The 17220-nt window shown below is 41.4% G+C and overlaps 1 protein-coding gene across 1 annotated transcript in view; it reads left to right on the top strand.

Annotated features, from left to right (window-relative positions):
* The window catches only part of LOC136571103 (polypeptide N-acetylgalactosaminyltransferase 12-like), a 48980-nt gene extending 32377 nt beyond the window's left edge, over window positions 1-16603 (top strand). The window contains exons 9-10 of the mRNA XM_066571466.1: window positions 15285-15409; window positions 16124-16603. Of these exons, the coding sequence (XP_066427563.1) occupies window positions 15285-15409; window positions 16124-16241 (243 nt within the window). The 3' untranslated portion in view covers window positions 16242-16603. The remainder of the gene's footprint in view (window positions 1-15284; window positions 15410-16123) is intronic.
* Window positions 16604-17220: the final 617 nt, after the last annotated feature.

The raw sequence follows: 17220 nt of genomic DNA on the forward strand, positions 1-17220 counted from the left end.
GTGTCTGCATTCCTAACTGATTTAGAAACATGAGGGAGAATAAACAAGCCCCAGAAGTTCTGGGGCTGGAAAAGGTGCTCCAACACTTAGGGAGATCACTCTGGTTTAGCTAAGAGGAAACAGCAGGGTGACTCAAGGCATCTCAGTGCTTCCACAGTGGAACACTTCCAACCACTGGAACCTGTTTTGGCTTCAGGCTAACCTATACCCTGAGGACAAAACAGGTTCCAATGGTTGGAAGCCAAAGACAGTCAAATTCTGTTTTTCAAAGAAAGATGAGTTTTTCCTAAGGTAAGTTTAACACAGTGGAACTTTGCCATGTCAGGTGCTGGCATGCTGGTGACTCAATGAAATGAAATGACATTACTAAGTCATTACATGTCTAGTGTGAGTTTGCTGGTATCATAGTTGCTCCTCTGCAGTTTTGAGTCAACAAATCTAGTTGGGTACTCCAGCCCACAGGCTGAGGCTCACCATTAAAAGCAATTTTTTTCCTACGTTTAATTTTTCTGTAACATCCATGTGGATTTGCAAATATCTTTTCTGTCAACTCAATAATTTCTTTAATAGCCATTATCCATATCCTTTAGGACATTTGTAATACAGTTAGTATCAATCTTGGTGCAGAAAGCATCTGGACATTAATCATTAAAGCATAGTATTAGCTTATTTTGTATTTATACTTGAAAGTTGTCTAGGTCTGTAGGAGGTAACTCTCAAGCAATAGATCTTAAATCCCTAAGTTGGCCACTCAAGGGCAAAGTTTCAATTATATTTTGTCACAAATTTTAACACTAGTCTTTTCATGAGGGGAGCCTCACTGTATCCATCTCTGATTTTTTTATACCAATTCTAAAAAGTATAATTAAAATTGAAGAGTATTTCAGTAACATTTTAGCATGGTTCACCTCTCCAGTGATTGCACTGTATACCCCAAGGTTTTGGTGACAATTAATGGTTTCTACGCCAGGATACTACTGCTATTTCATAATACTGATTATGTTAGATCTTACTGTGGGGGCAGGGGACAGCAGCAGAAGGCCTTGATAATTTAGCTGTTAAAATCTTTAAAAATGGGATTCAGCAGTATCAGGACTGTTGCAATTCCCTGTTCCAGCTACAATCTCTCAAGGAAGGTGCAGCACTGGTAAACTCAACTCTGTGGCCTCCCTCTTCCTTCTGCAAAGGAACATCTCCCTGAGAGAAGTGAAAGCTAGTTAGTTGTTTGTTCATGATAAATTAAGAGACAAATGAAAGAATTAAAAGTTTTCTGTTCAGAAAGGATTTTGCTAAGCCCAATGCAATTAAAATGTCATTATTGCTCAATGGGGTACCTTCTGTAAGTTAGAAGAAAGTTAATGAATGTAATCAGGGCTTGCCAAGATCACTGATGAACTCCATTTGCAGTGCACCCATTTAGCCTGGTGAACAGATGTATTTGTGTGGCCATCTTGGAAGTTCTCTCTAAAAAGACTTTTCATTACATCTTTAAAGCTCTGGTTTTTCTTTTCCATATGTGCAGTGAGCAGGACTACTGTGAGTATCATACTGATGCTTATATTGCCTTGAAATTTGTGAACCATTAATTAAAATGTAGATGCTGGTTGTAGCCTTTTGTAGCACTTTGTTTTAGCTGGAGCTGTGCTTTGACTTCTCTGGGCTCTTGGGCCATTCCATGGGAATGTCTGATGGTGTAGGTATGTAAAAATACAGCAGGGCAAGTGGGGAACTGTGTGAGAAGGGGAACAGGAAACAGACTGAGCACCCAAAGTAGGATAAACCAGCTGAACTAGATTTCCCTGACCAGCACAAAAAACTACATTTTTCCTGACAGACATTTATGGTAAATTAGTTTGAATGAGGAAGCACTACAGTCTGAGAGGCCCCACAACAATCTGTGATGGGACATGTACAGCAGTCTGGTTGATAGAAAACTGCACAGCTTTTAAAAAAAAATATCCTTCAGGTAACACTTTGATCCTCCTTTGTACTATGTTATGATGAGTGAATTCCATATGGCAAAAGTAGAAGATGGGTTACCCTCAGTTAGGGGACTCCTTGCTTCTGTAGATCTATTACAGAACTATTTAATTAATTATTAAGTCACATCTTTTAGATCAGAAATATGTGTATACACACCTACATATATATATGTTGTGCATATATATCAAATTTTTTTTTTTTTTTATTTTATCTTTTACTTTGGTTTTAAAATTTTAAATTCCCTGGCTATCTTCAGTTGCAGGCAGTTGGAGTCAGGCAGCCAGGTGTCCACTGCTACTTTGTGGACAAAACTGTGGTTTGATGGGCAAGCACTTGGAGGGAATCACTGCCTCTGGTGTCTTTGTCCTGTACAGAAACGTGCATTGAGCATTCAAAGCTTGTAGTGTGTGTTTGTATAATCAGGATCTCTCTGAGCACATTTCCATGCTCCACAGTTTTGTACAGCTGCCAAATGCAATGAGACCCAATAAAATGCAGGCTTTGGTGGCATTCTTGCTTGCAAAGCATCTTCAAGTGTTTACAACAGTAATTATGTCAAATTATGTAAATTAGCCCAGAAAAGAGTCCCATCAACTGGGTGGTGTTCAAGAATTTGATTGTTCAGGCTGTTTGTCAAGTCTTCTCTTAGAGAAATGTTTGTTTTGGAAATACTTTTATGCTGGAATGTTTTCTAGGTGTTTGATAGCTCACCTAGTTCAGTCTGTCTCATCACTTTTTCATTTAATCAGAACCAAGCCAGAGCTTCCAGCAAAAAGCCCAGTAAGTGATCAGAAATTACATAAGGCAGAGGAGATAGAGGCAAGAATTATTTGGTAGAAAAAGGTCAGAATTTTAGTAAAATAAGATTTGAAACATGGTCTCAAGGAAGCTGCTTTGTCATCATGAAGCATGAGGAAAGCAAAACCTCAGGCTGTCAGCAGGTTTTGGCCAGGAGCAGGTGCAGCCACTGCTGGCAGCAGCAGCAGCTCCCATGGAACCAAGGGCTGGGACAAAGCACCAGCTCAGCAGCATTTCTCACTGTGCCCAGTGCCCAGTGCTCAGTGTCGCTGTCCCCAGTGCCCAGTGCTCAGTGTCACTGTCCCCAGTGCTCAGTGTCACTGTCCCCAGAGCTCAGTGAAGCTGTATCCATTGTACAGTGTCTCTGTACCCATTGCTCAGTGTCACTGTCCCCAGTGCTCAGTGTCACTGTCCCCAGTGCCCAGTGCTCAGTGTCACTGTCCCCAGTGCCCAGAGCTCAGTGTCACTGTGCCCAGTGCCCAGTGCTCAGTGTCACTGTCCCCAGTGCCCAGTGCTCAGTGTCGCTGTCCCCAGTGCTCAGTGTCACTGTCCCCAGAGCTCAGTGTCACTGTCCCCAGTGCTCAGTGTCACTGTGCCCAGTGCCCAGTGCTCAGTGTCACTGTCCCCAGAGCTCAGTGTCGCTGTCCCCAGTGCCCAGTGCTCAGTGTCACTGTCCCCATTGTGCAGTGTCACTGTCCCCAGTGCTCAGTGTCACTGTCCCCAGTGCTCAGTGTCACTGTCCCCAGAGCTCAGTGTCACTGTGCCCAGTGCTCAGTGTCTCTGTCCCCAGAGCTCAGTGTCACTGTCCCCAGAGCTCAGTGTCACTGTCCCCAGAGCTCAGTGAAGCTGCTGGGACTGCTGCAGTGATGGTGCTACAGGGTCTGGTCGGTGGCAGAGAAGGGGCTGTGGGAAATGAAGGCCAGAGCACCTGGGCAGGTGAGGCCTCAGGACATCTGTTGGTAGAAACTGCTTGTGGCCATCATATCAGTCCTCTGATAGGATTAGGTTTGTTGATGTTCTGGAGAAGCAGTACATTCTCAGTGCTGCAGCCAGGTTTTTCAGAGAACAAATCCCAAATTTGCAGGATTTTAAGAAGTCTCTCAGTCTCCAATCTGATTTTCCAGCTTTGTTGCTGATGCAGAGTCAGTTGCCTGCCCTACAAGTGAAATTTGTCTCTATGTACCTCACCTGGGTGGCAGTAGATTAGTTGGAAAGTTCATTTACCTCGTTAGGGCTCCTCCAGAGGCATAGCAAAGGCAAAAGGGGAAGTTTTTCTTTAATTACTCTTTATCATGAGCTGTCCTGTTTCTGTTCAGTTGGACAGGGATGTGACCATTCCATTCTAACCAGACAAGCCACGCTCTCAATTTCTGCTGTTGTGAGAAATGCAACAGGGGAGAGCTCTGTGTAAAAAGAGGCAAAAGAAAGGACACCAGGCTGAGCTACAAACTTGGGGTCAATCCTATACAGCTGTTTCATACTTAGTTAATTTCAGTAATTCCACTTCCAGTGTGGTTGCCATAGAAAGGTAGGAAGAATCTGCATCTCTAGGGATGGGCACTCACCACATCCCTCCTGGGAGGGAGAAGATGTGCAGGGCCTGCTCTCAGCACCCTCCTGTTCCCATATCTTCTGATAACATTGCTTGTGCATGGTGTGGAGGACTGTGATTCTAGTCACTGCTGAAGGTTTCCACAGGATGTCTTCCCATTCATAAATGCCTGGAGGGAGTGGTTTATGCTATGGCCAGAAATTGTAAATGAAATTTGTTGCTGATGGCTGTAGTTACAAAATGTATTTCCTAAATGTCATAGTAGGAACTGCTTGGGAAGGAAAAGGGAAGACAGACAAGCATATTAATTACTGAGTTGTTACAGGTATTCCTCAGATAAATATGATGATTTAGATCTTACTTAAATAGGTGTTAGATAAGGAGGTCTGTTTAGCTGTATAAAGAAACAATAGACCTTAAAATGACTGAATTTACGTCTCGTTCCTCCTAAAGGCTTTTGCCTTTAAATTTCTCTTACCCACCTTTATCTAATGAAAATAAAGGTAGTGCAGTGCTAGGTTACCCAGTGCCACAGCCCAGAGAAGCAGAGGAATGCAGCTGCACAGCCAGATGAATCTGGTGGGCTGGGGAGCAAGCAGAGGATCTCTGTACCAATTTCAGATGCCCCCTTGCTGAGCACACAGCATGCAGAAGCAGAGCCCAACACCATTACAGAGCAGCCAAATTGTGATGTCCACTCCTGTTTGCATCCCATCCATTAGCCAAGGACACCAGCATACAAGAGGGATTCATCTCAGCAGAGCTCTGTGTGTCTAAGGGAACAGTGGCCCCCATCCCCTTCATCAGATTCTTCCACTATGAGAGCCACAGGCTGGCAAAGCAGCATCATTGATTTACAAGGAATCTGTATTAATGTGGTATTTCTAATACTCTCAGTATGTCTCTGTAGCTTAAGCCATGCTGTACTGCTACAGAGCTGTGTGATTAGGCAGTGCTGTTTGCCTGGCAGCTCAGAACAGAAAGGGATGGTGATCCTGTTAAAAGAAATTCAGACTTGGATCCTGCAGGAGAAATATAAAGAAAAACAGAACCTAATTATTCCATTCAATGAGCCAACAGACCAGGTTAAGCCCTGTATTTTAGTGAGGCAATCTGATTTTTAAGTAACCAGTGTTGCCAAGTGTGGAGTTTTGAACCTCAGACATAAAAGAGCACTTCCACAAACCCCATGGCTCAGTGTTGGTGTAGAGGTCCCGTGCATCAGCAGCATTTCTAAATTTAGGTCTTCTTTGCTGATTTTTTTTCTCAAATACTACCCCAGCTTGCCTGTACTTCATATTTGAACTAACTGGATAACAGCAGAAGGAATGATGGCTGGAGGATGAGGAAGCTGAACCATTGTTCTGCTTAGACATGACAAAACTGTAGTTCATATTTCAATTTGCATTTTTCTCTCATAAATTGGTCCCTAAATGTGTAACTTAATATTCTTGTCATATTTCAATATGACAATATGAATTTTAAAAAAGGTGCATTAAAATATTTCTTTTTTATTCATCATGGACTAACTAAAAACCTATAAACATTTTTAGTACCATTTATGCAGAATGGAATGGAGAAGTACAAAAATTTAAATGCATACAGGCTTTCTCCATTTTGACTGCAACTTGACCAGTACTTGACTGCAAATGTAAATGCTAAAAACATGCAAAAATATGGAATAGAAATATTACTATACAATATTGTGTTTTAAAAACTGATGTTAGATTTGCTTGGCAGTTACCAACTGATGCTTACCAACTGATGCTAAATTTACTTGTTAATTATTGCCATAGCTAGTGGTAACCCAAATTTCATTGTATCAGTTCAGTTTTCTATTTGGAGTAATTTTCTAGCAGAAAGTTTGAATCTTTGCAAGTAGTTCAGTTTCTGGGTTAAAATGCATTAAGCCTCCTTCTTATGAAGCATTCAGATTAGAAAACTTAGATTAATTAAATACAACACCCACACAAAGGAGATAAAATCATCATTCAGTATTTTTGTTTTCCAAGGGAGTTATTTCTCACAAATAATCTCATCTAAACCCCATAAACCTTTGCAAGTCCATTAACATGTCTGGGAAAAATATAAAAATCTTGGGTTTCCTAGTTGTGCTGAAAGGAGTTTCTCATTTATCTGGCTGAAGAAGAGTAACTAGGTATAACCTATGCTAAGGCTGGTAAATAGCAATGTGAAGTTGTGTTCTTCACATCACTTGTGCTATATTAGAACAATATTTTCATCCATGGAGAGAAAAAGAGAAAGAACAAGGCAGTGAGGTGCTCCTAGGCATGAGCTGCAGCTGCAAGATGTGAATGTGAATAGGTTTGGACCCCTCACTGTCAGCAGGACACTGAGATGCTGGGAGGTGTCCAGAGAAGGGCAGCAGAGCTGGTGACAGGTCTGGAGCACGAGGCTGAGGGAGATGGGGATGTGGTGTTTGTGAGGGTCCCCAGGACGAGGTGAGAGATGAAAATCTGACTCCATGTTCTCAGAGGGCTGATTTATTATGATATGCTATGCTGTTACTCTATTCTACTCTATTCTATTCTAGAATGCTATACTAAAACTATACTAAAGAAAGAGAAAGGATATATCAGAAGGCTTCACAAGAATGAATAATAATAAAATCTTGAGACTCCTCAGAGCCTCAACACAGCTGGACCATGATTGGTCATTAAATTAAAACAATTCACATGGAACCAATCAAACATTCACCTGTTGGTAAACAATGCCCAAGCCACATTCCAAAGCAGCAAACACAGGAGCAGCCATCAGATAATTATTGTTTTCATTCCTCCCTGAGGCTTCTCAGCTTCCCAGGAGAAAATCCTGGGCAAAGAGGATTTTTCAAAAAATGCCATGGTGGCATGAGGGTGTATAGTCAGAAGAAAAGGAGGCTCCTGGGGCCCTCATTGCTCTTTGTGAGGGGAGGCTGTAGCCAGGTGGGTGTTGGTATCTTTTCTCAGTGCTAGGAGGAGAGGAAATGGCCTCGAGCTGTGCCAGAGGAGGTTTAGATTGGATATCAGGGAAGGGTTGTCAGGCAGGGGAATAGGCTGCCCAGGGAAGTGGTGCAGTCCCCATTCCTGGATATTGAAAAGACACCTAAAAGTGGCACTTAGGGACATGGCTTGGTTTGGTTATGAAATTGATAGTGTTGAATTAATAGTTGAACTCAGTGATCTAAAAGGACACTTCTGTAATTCTAGGTACCACAGTGATACTACTTTTATTAAAACCAAATAGGAAGGCAAAACCTAGGAATATACAATTTGCTGCATCACAGATCACAAAATTAATTAAGTGGATTATTTACCTACTCCAGAAGACTGTCCCAGGCAATGGGCAGTGCTTGCTGTTTCACAGAAATGAGCTGTTGTGAGCCAGCAAGTCACTGTAAGTCCAAGAGGAGGATTTCCTTCTTGACCCCTGATTTGCTCTCTTCGAGAAGATTGAGGCTTGGTTTGTCTGAATGATCATCTCAGCATGCCTAAAAAGAGTTATCAGCACTCTTAAAATTAACTCAGCCATCAAAAACATCTAGTCAGTCACTGAGCACTGATGTCTGAGACAGGGAATTCAACAGGTTTCCTGTACTCTGATAAATCACCATAGCTGTAGCAAATTTTTAACCTAACATTTATTTTTTCCTTAGAAGCTTTGTTCACCAGTTCCTCACTGCTATTCACAGGTATGCATACTTTGGAACACTAAAGGCAGGTCCCACTAATGTCCATTCCCCTACTAAGCAAAGTCCTGGTTTTATTTCACGTTACTGTATTTTGTAATTCCCCACCATCTGAACAGTCCATCACACTTCAAAACAGCTTTGTTGCCTTCCTCTGGCTTACACTTTGAACATCTTGAAGCCAGCCTAGATCACAGCAGATAAATCAAGCCTGAGTTGTTTGCAGAAATAATTTGTGTAATCTCAGAATGAAAAAGGTAACTTTTCTGAGAGTTTCACAAAATGCAGTACTAAAACAAATAAAGCAAATGTCTCCAGCACTCCTGTTTTTTTCTTGGTTGTATCAAGGTATTGTTTCACTACAAAAGCAGCTGTTGCATGGCACAATAAATGAAAAGATAGGAAAGAATTCTGGATTTAGTTAGAGAAGAATTACCCTGCAGAAAACATTGGGCAAAGCATTAACTTTGGATATTTTCCATAGGTTAAGTCTCAGATATGACTCCAGAAGTGTTTAAAATGCAGGATTTGCCTATATCCAACTCTTGTACTAGAGGGAGTATAAAATGTAGCAGTTGTTGCTGTGAGCTGACATGGTTTAGAAACACATCTTAAGTTCTCGTTTAGTGCTTGAGTGTCAGAGCTGGAGCACGAAGTAGCCAGTGAGCACTGAATGTGGTGGGTTCTGCATATGGAGGTTTCTGAGTGCTGCCCAGTAGCATAAGCAGGCAGATTAGGGCAAGGGAAGACACAAAAGACAAGTGTGAACATCATCCCCTTTAGTGATGAGGAAAATAAAATCAGAAATACCCATCTGTGAATCATCCCTCATCAGCATGCATCTCTGCAGCTTACTCCTTCAAGTTCCCAAACAGGCAGTTCTTCCTGAGTGCTGGTAGGGGTTACTCAGGACAGCTGTGGTCAGAAAAGCCCAGCACAGCATCCTCAGCTGCAGGGCATCAAGCCAGTCCTTCCTTTTCAGAAATGGCTTGCCAGGTAACCCTGGCTCTCAGAACATCAACACAACACAGCATCATCTGGGTTTGCTGCCACATAAAAACCAAACAATGCATGCAGCTCTAAGTTCTGCATTTCCCATCGTTATCAGGGCCATGTAGGGATAAAGGATTCCCTTTTTAATCTGCTTTCCACTCTGCCACAGCCACCCCCCAGCCCTGAGACAGTGTTCAATAATTAATTACAAAAATCTCATCATAGACCTAGAATAGCTGTTTCTGCGTGTTTTTCTAGCATGTCAGGAAGATTTCCTGGCCACTGCTGATAGAATAATAATTCATGTTTACTTTCTGTAAAATATCTTAGTCTGGCTAATGTATTCTTCTCCAAAACTTCTGGTTTTGTAGTCTTATCCCAATTTTCTGTAGTGAAACACATTTCCAGCTGTGATATCCTGAAGAGCTTCTTGGTATTTCAGTAAAGGCTTGAATTTAATTATTTCCAAGTTATTATTTTCCTAATCTTGCTATTACCAGGACTGCAACCTGTTAGAAATCTGTGATATTTTTTTTTATATGTGGAGAAATGTTAGTGATAGGTATAGATCCACGTGTTCCATTTCTGATTTTTATGCCGCATCTCTCTAATTTTTTTTCTATTCCAATTACATTCTCTGATTGAAGCTGCATTTCCTTGTACCAGGTTTAATTGCTTTTATTTTAATACCTCAATTAACAGTATAGTGTATTTCTACATCCTGGAGAGAGTAAGCAAATCAGACCATCCAATCTAGAGTAAAGAAAACAGAAAATGATTGCACAGATGTCTAGTTATTAAATCCTGCTCTGGACATGCAGATGAGGCTGCTTCATTTGATTTGTCACAGCTGCAGTATTAAAAATTTAGTGCAGCATTAGGAAAATGTAGCATTTATGATCATGTAAAACCTGAACACTCAGATGTCTTGGGAAAGGAATGAGACAAAATTGTGATGTAGACATTGAAGCTGTGTAACTGTTGAATGGTGTGCCTGATCCCTCTGTCAGAGGATGTTTCACAGTATTTACACACTGAGTACCAGCAAGTGGATGTCAGTGCTTGGGTGGCTACCTGACAACAGAACTTGAGTGCAGGAGGAGGGAAAGAGTTTACATTTCCCTTAAGAAATGGTTTGGCTGATCCCTACTATAACACTACTTAAGTTTTCATTGTACATCATAATTAGTTTTGTTTAGTACTGGAAAAATGAATTCAGATTTTAAGTGAGTCTTGTAAAAATTCTCATGTGCTTAGCTACCCTTTAAATAAAGATCCAAATAGCTGAACAGATAACAATATATTTTTAATATATGAACCTGCTGTATATGATACTTCATATACATAAAAGCAGTTAAATGCACCTCATTTTCACAGTACTCATCTAAAATATATTAGGAAGCATGTGTTTGAGTAAGGGCAGCTATCAATATACTTCAGTGAGAAATATTTGAATTAAAATAGTTCAAGTTAATTGATGAAACATTTGAACAGGAAAAGATATGTTAAAGAGCCTGCTTTACTTCCAGCACACCTGTTAGACAAAGAGTTGGAAAATTTGTCATATTTCTTTGCATTCAAGAAGAAGTTAATTCATTTCCTCTATGTTATATATATCTGTGTCCTTTATACAGCTAAAAAGCAGAAAATCTAAACTGAATAACATCAGCCAATATTTCTAAGAAATGGGCAATACTGAAAATGCATAAATTACTGGATGGGATAAATTATTCCCTTCTTCCTGTGAACATTTTCTTATTGCTTCCACATCCATACAGAGGTGAATCACACGGAGGAAAAAAAATATATATATATTTTTTGTATAATTTGAGTAATTTTCTTTAGGTTTAAATTTGGTGTACTAAGAGTCACTGAAAATGTAGCCCAGTATTCCTGGGAAATGCACAAGGAGATCAAGTGTTCTGTTTGAAGTGGAGATTGTCTCATACACCTCACCATAATTCTTTGATTCAAATGTATCAAAGCAACAGCAAAGATTAGAGTTTCTGCCTCAAAGGCAGAGTGAACATGTAAATATTTGAGGTCACTGGTTGAGGTCCACATAGAAAATTAATAGACTAGAGAATGCAGTGATCTATACAGTGTATGTGATAGGAGGCTGGATATACTTATTAACCTTTAAGGACCTTTTTCTGAAAAACCCATGTTTAGGCAAGCATGTTTTTTCTCTTTCAGGCAGAATAACAGGAGCTTTAATATGATGAGCAAAAAGCAGGTGTAAACTCTGAAAGGAAAAGTGTTCGCTTTAGAGTAAGTCCTTAAAAACAGCCTCAGTCTGATTTGCAGTAGTGCTGACAACCTCCAGCCCTCATCCTTCTTCTCTGCAAGTGACCGGGTCTGACAGAGTGATCAGGTTTGGTAACTGTGCATCCACCACCCCCAGTAAACCAAAAAAGATCCCATAGAACAGTTCAGCAAAAACTAGCATGTCTAAACTGTCTGATTGCTTTGCACAACTTTGTACTGCAAGGGTTTGCAGGCACAGCAGATGGTGTCCTTAAATGCCATGGTACTGGATAAATTCTGCTTTAGTGAAGGACTGGGAAGGAAACCCCTTCCATCCAGTAGAAATGCAGAAAGTGCAGTAACTCTGAAGGAAGTCAGAAGCGTTGCTTTCCACTCTGTGTACCAGGATGTTGACTTGGGACAGTGTTGGCATTAACAGTACACTTACAAATCACCCAGTCAGCCTTCTGTGTGTCTGGGTACCAGCAGGAGCTGAGAGCATTTGTGTTTCTCACAGGAATTGCTTCAATTTGCTTTGCAAAAACCATGCAGTTCCCAGTCAAACCTGTTAGTGCTGACACGTTCAGTCCATTTTTTACAGAAGAGTTGACCTGGATGCTTATTTATCCTCTTGAGACTCCTACTGCCATTGAGCTGTCTCTCATCATCAGTGATCTTAATCCTAATTCTGTTCAATTGCCCACAATGCCTCTTGAAACTTCTTTCAGTCTACAGAATTGTGTTTAATGTTTCATGATTAAAGACATTACTCTAGGCTATCAATTTTTGCCTTTAAATTGGAAAGTAGAGATCTTGCCTAGAATGGGGGAAGGAACCCAGATGGGCATCTCTCCTTTCAGTGAGCATGAAGTGTAGTAACACAATAAACCCTTTTGCCAAGCATGCAGTAAATCCAATTATGAGAGTTTTATACAAGTTTGGATAACTGCTTACTATAAAAAAAGGCAAAAAAATAATTAACTTAAAGGGCACCTTTGCCTGCATTTGGCTTTAGGGTTCCAAATGCTAATGATGACAACAGACTGCAGAAACCATTCAGGAATGCTGGAATTTGGAGGCCAGGCCAGTTAGAGGAGCACAAGACAGTGTTAGCTTTTGATGCCTCAGTCCTGCCTGCTCATTTTTTTCCTGGACTTACTCAGTTTGTGTGCTTTAATCCTTACACAGCTCACTAGTTCAGGCTTTGCAACCTGTATTAGGTGCACTGTCAGCAGTCCAGAGCTGACAGGACAGTACCACTGTCCCAGGCTTGGATTGGGCATATGAAGGGGTGAAAACAAACACAGTAAGTAGAAAAATAACAGGAAATTTTAAGTAATGTGTGTGAATTGAGTATAGAAACCTTCCTCCCTGTACTTCAGAGCAGTTCTAAAGCCAAAGCAGAGGCAGAGCTGAACCAGGCTCTGCTCTTGTTCCTCCCTGTCTCTGTGGATCTGAGAGCCAGCAGTGCTCATCCTGCCTTTCTTCCTTGCTGCACCCCAGGCCATTGCTGTAGGACACATTCAAGGCCCCGTGCAGAGGAGAACAAGTGGCTCTGTGGGGGTTTAAATGATCTGCCCAGTTCCCTGAAGAGCTGCGGTGCAGGTGAGCTGGGAGTGCTCATCCAGCTGTGCTGCAGCCCCGTCCTCACACGTTCACCACAGCTGGATTTCACCAGAGCCCCCGGGGCAGAGTGCAGCCACTGGCTTTCAAAACACTTGCAGAATGTTTGGGCCTAACTCTTTGGGGAGGATTGAATTTTCTTAATGACTCTGAGTAAAGTGTGCACTGCACCCACTCTGAAGGCTGAGGCAGTGGCTCTGCACAGGCCTCTCATCTCTTGGAAACAGAACAGCTTAGCTCCTCACAGGGCTTGAGCCTTCACATTTCCCTTTTGTGGTTAAAAAAGGCACATCTTGCTAGAAGCATCTGTGCTCCCTGCAATACTCAATTCACACACATGAACCACTACTTAATTTTGGTGTCTCTGTGTATTCCATACAGCAGCTCCAATGTACTCAGCAGGCTGGTTTTCAGTAGCCAATGCAGAGCACTTTCCCCACATCAAAAAGAGCTTCCTTGGCTTTTTATCTCCCACCTCACTTGTTTCTGTTAAATAAAAGCCAGATTTTACATGAGGGCACTTCAGAGAGAGTGAAGGAGTGTGAGGGGGCTTTTAATATGGTTTTTTGGTTGCTTGTTTGTTTTGTTTTTCCTTAGGAATGGTTTACACTTAGTTTGTGTAGCTGCCTGTATTAGTGTTTCTCATGAACACATTTACTATAACACCTAGGTCTGCTCTACAAAATTTAGAAAAAAGGAAAAAACGTTGTCTCCACAGTGAACATCCTCCTTCCTCCACCCCCAAATCCACATGGCATTTCAGCCCATTCAAGTGAAAGAAACCCTTAACCACTGACACAAATGGGAATTAAGCAGAAAAATTCCAACTCCTCATGGCAGTCTTTAAGTTTTAACCCTGTGCCTTCCTCTACCTAACAGAGCTCCAAGTGCTGTACTTCACAAAAACATGGAGAGAGGGAATTCTGTTCCTGTTCTTACGCCAGTAAATTAGAAATGACAGGAGAAGCCTAAGAGTGCCATGCACAGAGTCATATCCCAAGTCCAGAAATCAGGCAAATAATGGACCCCAACTAAGGTAGTTTTCTAACAAGACAAACTGGGACAACTTTCCTCAGCTTCCAGTGCAGGTTCCGAGCTGAGAATGTCTCAAGCACCAGAAGTCGGATGAGAGACAACCAATAAATGGAAGATGCAAAACTGCTTTACATAGCTAACAGCGACACAAGCACCTCCAGCATCAGCTGAGAACACAGGGAAGTTCATCTTGATTTTGGCTTTAGGCAGAAACACTTGTAAGGTGTAATTCCCAACTGCCAGTTTAAGCCAAGAGAGCTGAGCCTGGGTGCCATGCAACACTGAGTCTCCCCAGTGGAAAACCACACTCTACAGCTTTCATCAAGGATGGAAATGTTATTCTGGAAGAAAACAGGATAACTGTTCCTTTCACAGTGAGAAAATATCCATTACCTCAGAGTTTCACATGTGAATAATCTGGTTCAGAGCTCATTAAATTAACTTGGAGAAAAAAAAATCAACCTCACTACAGTCATCTCCAGAAGGCCAAAGTAACAAAGGGAATGGGGGAATGAGATGAGTGGAGGGGCAGGGATAAAGTGTGAGTGTCTAGGATAAGACAAGAAATGGCATCTAATACAGAACTGAAAAAATTTTCATCCTAGTTTCTTCAAATTTCTTGTATGTCATGCAGTGTTATTACTTTTGGATAGTTTGGAGTTTATTTTCCCACCAGGAAGCCAAATTTAACTACTGTTATTAATACAAATGTCAATAACAGTTACACAGCAGTGGGAAAATACAGTTCATTCAGCATTTCATTATGGAGGCGTATTAAAATGCCTCTGCAAGCCTGTCTGTCTGGTAAAGTAATCAGTGGGAGTTTTATCAAGGCTGTACATAGGCCTACCAGGAGGATTTATGGGAGCCACATGTTTCAAATTTTTGTGGATTATTCTAGAAATTTCCCTCTTGTCCAAAGCTATATTTAAAATGTGGAGCTTTCAAACCTAATTCTGTATTTCATTAACCAGGTCCAAAATGCTATTTTAGAAGTCCCATCTCAGAGAAGGTTCTCGCTAAGCATTACTGGTGGGATAGGAGGGGACCCTCAGCCACCTGTGTGCATGAAGCAGAACCTGCCCTGAGTGGCACAAGCTGCCCCTGGCTGGGGAACAGCACACAGCCTTTCTGTGGGGTTTGTGCCAATGTCCTTCCACTTTGTAATGACTTTATAATACAAGGTACAACACAGACTTGAACAGAGCTATGAGGTGGTGGGCTTTTGTATGGAATTGGGTATTCAGTTTGGGTTTTTTACAGAAACTCTTTTTTCCCATCGTACCTATAAGCGATTTGAATGCTTCTGCTCCTTCCATACTTCAGGTGTACTAATCTGCACCAAATCCTTTCTTTGATTTACAGATTCAGCCAGTGATTCTCTACACAAGCCCAAGGTCCTTTTTAGAGAAAGCCACTTTCAGACCTGTGTGCAATTTACTCTACTCTATCTCCATGTATCTTGGAAGAAACCTCCCAGACACTGATGTGTACGCATTATCTGTTGCCTTCCTTAGACAGGAGAGAGGAGGAGAGAACCAACTGAAAATAGATTTAAAGAGGGGGAAATGTAATTTATGTCACCTGCATGACAATTTAATTGTAATTGAGGTCTATAGGTTTTTGTGTGATAGCAGAGATTTAAAGCTTGATGCAACTCAAAAATGAAGGCAAGGCTTTAATAAGGCAGCATTAAGCTGGGAATTGAACAGAATCAATACTGAGAATTAGCAAGAAAAGATTATAAAAGACATTTCAGTATTCAAGGAAAAAAGAGTTTTTGCATTTTATCATTTACGCAGCCTACCATGGCTGTGTTTTGCCTTATTTTGGTGTTCAGAAGTGCAGCAGAACCACAAAATCAGGGAACTCAAGCAAACAGGAAAGCTTTTGGCTTTTTTATGGTTAAAATGCATGGGTAGAAACACAGCTCAATTCCAGAAATCCCATTTGCTGAAATGGAAACCAGGCAATTGAGACTATTGCAAACTGCATCAGAGATTAAAGCAGCCTCCAACAAAGGAACCCTCATTCCAAATCCAGCAAATCCTTACCTTGTCTCTAACTGTAAAGGTTTTCACAGTAGATGGACACTGGAACGTTCTATAACTTCTGTTACCCCGCAGGAGCAATGCAACAAGGTCAGTGTTTAACACAAACCCCTCTTTTTCTTCTTCTTTTTCTTTTTGCCCCAATCTCTACAGGGAGGTCCTATCCAGAACCGAAAATCCAAGCGCTGCCTGGAATTGCAGGAGAACAATGAAAATGAATTTGGATTTCAAGTGGTCCTTCAGAAGTGCACGGGACAACGCTGGTCCATAACAAATGTCCTGAGAAGCTTGTCATTATAGCAGACTAAATTTTGTACCCATTTCTTTTGCTACTGTGTAGCAAGTACTGCATTGTCGCCTGCTGTACTGTATCCCTCCCGCTCCCCGTCCCCCCAGCTCCTTCTCTCCCCTTTTTGTCTCTGATTTGATTTTGTGAGTGTGTGGAAATAGGGTTTGTGGGCTGGAAATAAGAAGTTTTTATTTCACAATGATGTTTTCACGACATTTATAGAGATGCTGAATGACAGGTGACGGGTAGGCTATCCTAAAATATTTTACAACTGTAAACATTAAGCAAATGGAGAATATTTATATCTCAAACTTTTATTGAATAAAAAAGCCCAAACACTGTTACTGGGTAGGTGTCTCCATGGAAATCAATTTGGAAGCTAAGTGCTGGTTTCATTGCTTCATTAACCCAAGCCTGATCCTGGCATGTTGCTGCAGAGCATCAGAATTCTGCAGACTTTGGATAAAGAGTTCTACCTGCACACCAACAGCTACAGCAAGGGAGGATTTTCTCCATTCTCCCTCCAGAGATCTGTCTAGGCCACGGTAGGTACCGGTGTGCAAATACAGGGGAAAGGTCTGGGGTGTGGAGGTGTTATGTCCCCAAGTATTTTTCCTCTCCAGTACCACTTAATAAAACCCCAGAGAAAGCTCCAGGGCTCAAGTGAGGCAGGGAAGAGAATTTATTAAAAAGAAGGGAAAAAATATCCCAAGAGAAAAGCAGCAGCTACTGGAAGAAAAGTAAAATATAAACCCTGACATTTCACAGTGGGCTGGTCTCCATTTCAGTGGCTGAACCTTCCTTCCAATTCTTCATTGTTCTTACAAGTCTTTTTTTTTTTAATGCAGTTGTTCCCTGGGTGCTGCAGACTTGGGCAAAAGTGGCTCCATCCAAGAGAAAAAGGGATGAATTCACTCTGCTTTTCTTCCTGCCTTGAAGGAGGTGTGAATGCAATTCCATA

Source organism: Molothrus aeneus, unplaced genomic scaffold (assembly GCF_037042795.1).
Source record: "Molothrus aeneus isolate 106 unplaced genomic scaffold, BPBGC_Maene_1.0 scaffold_63, whole genome shotgun sequence".
NCBI lineage: Eukaryota > Metazoa > Chordata > Aves > Passeriformes > Icteridae > Molothrus > Molothrus aeneus.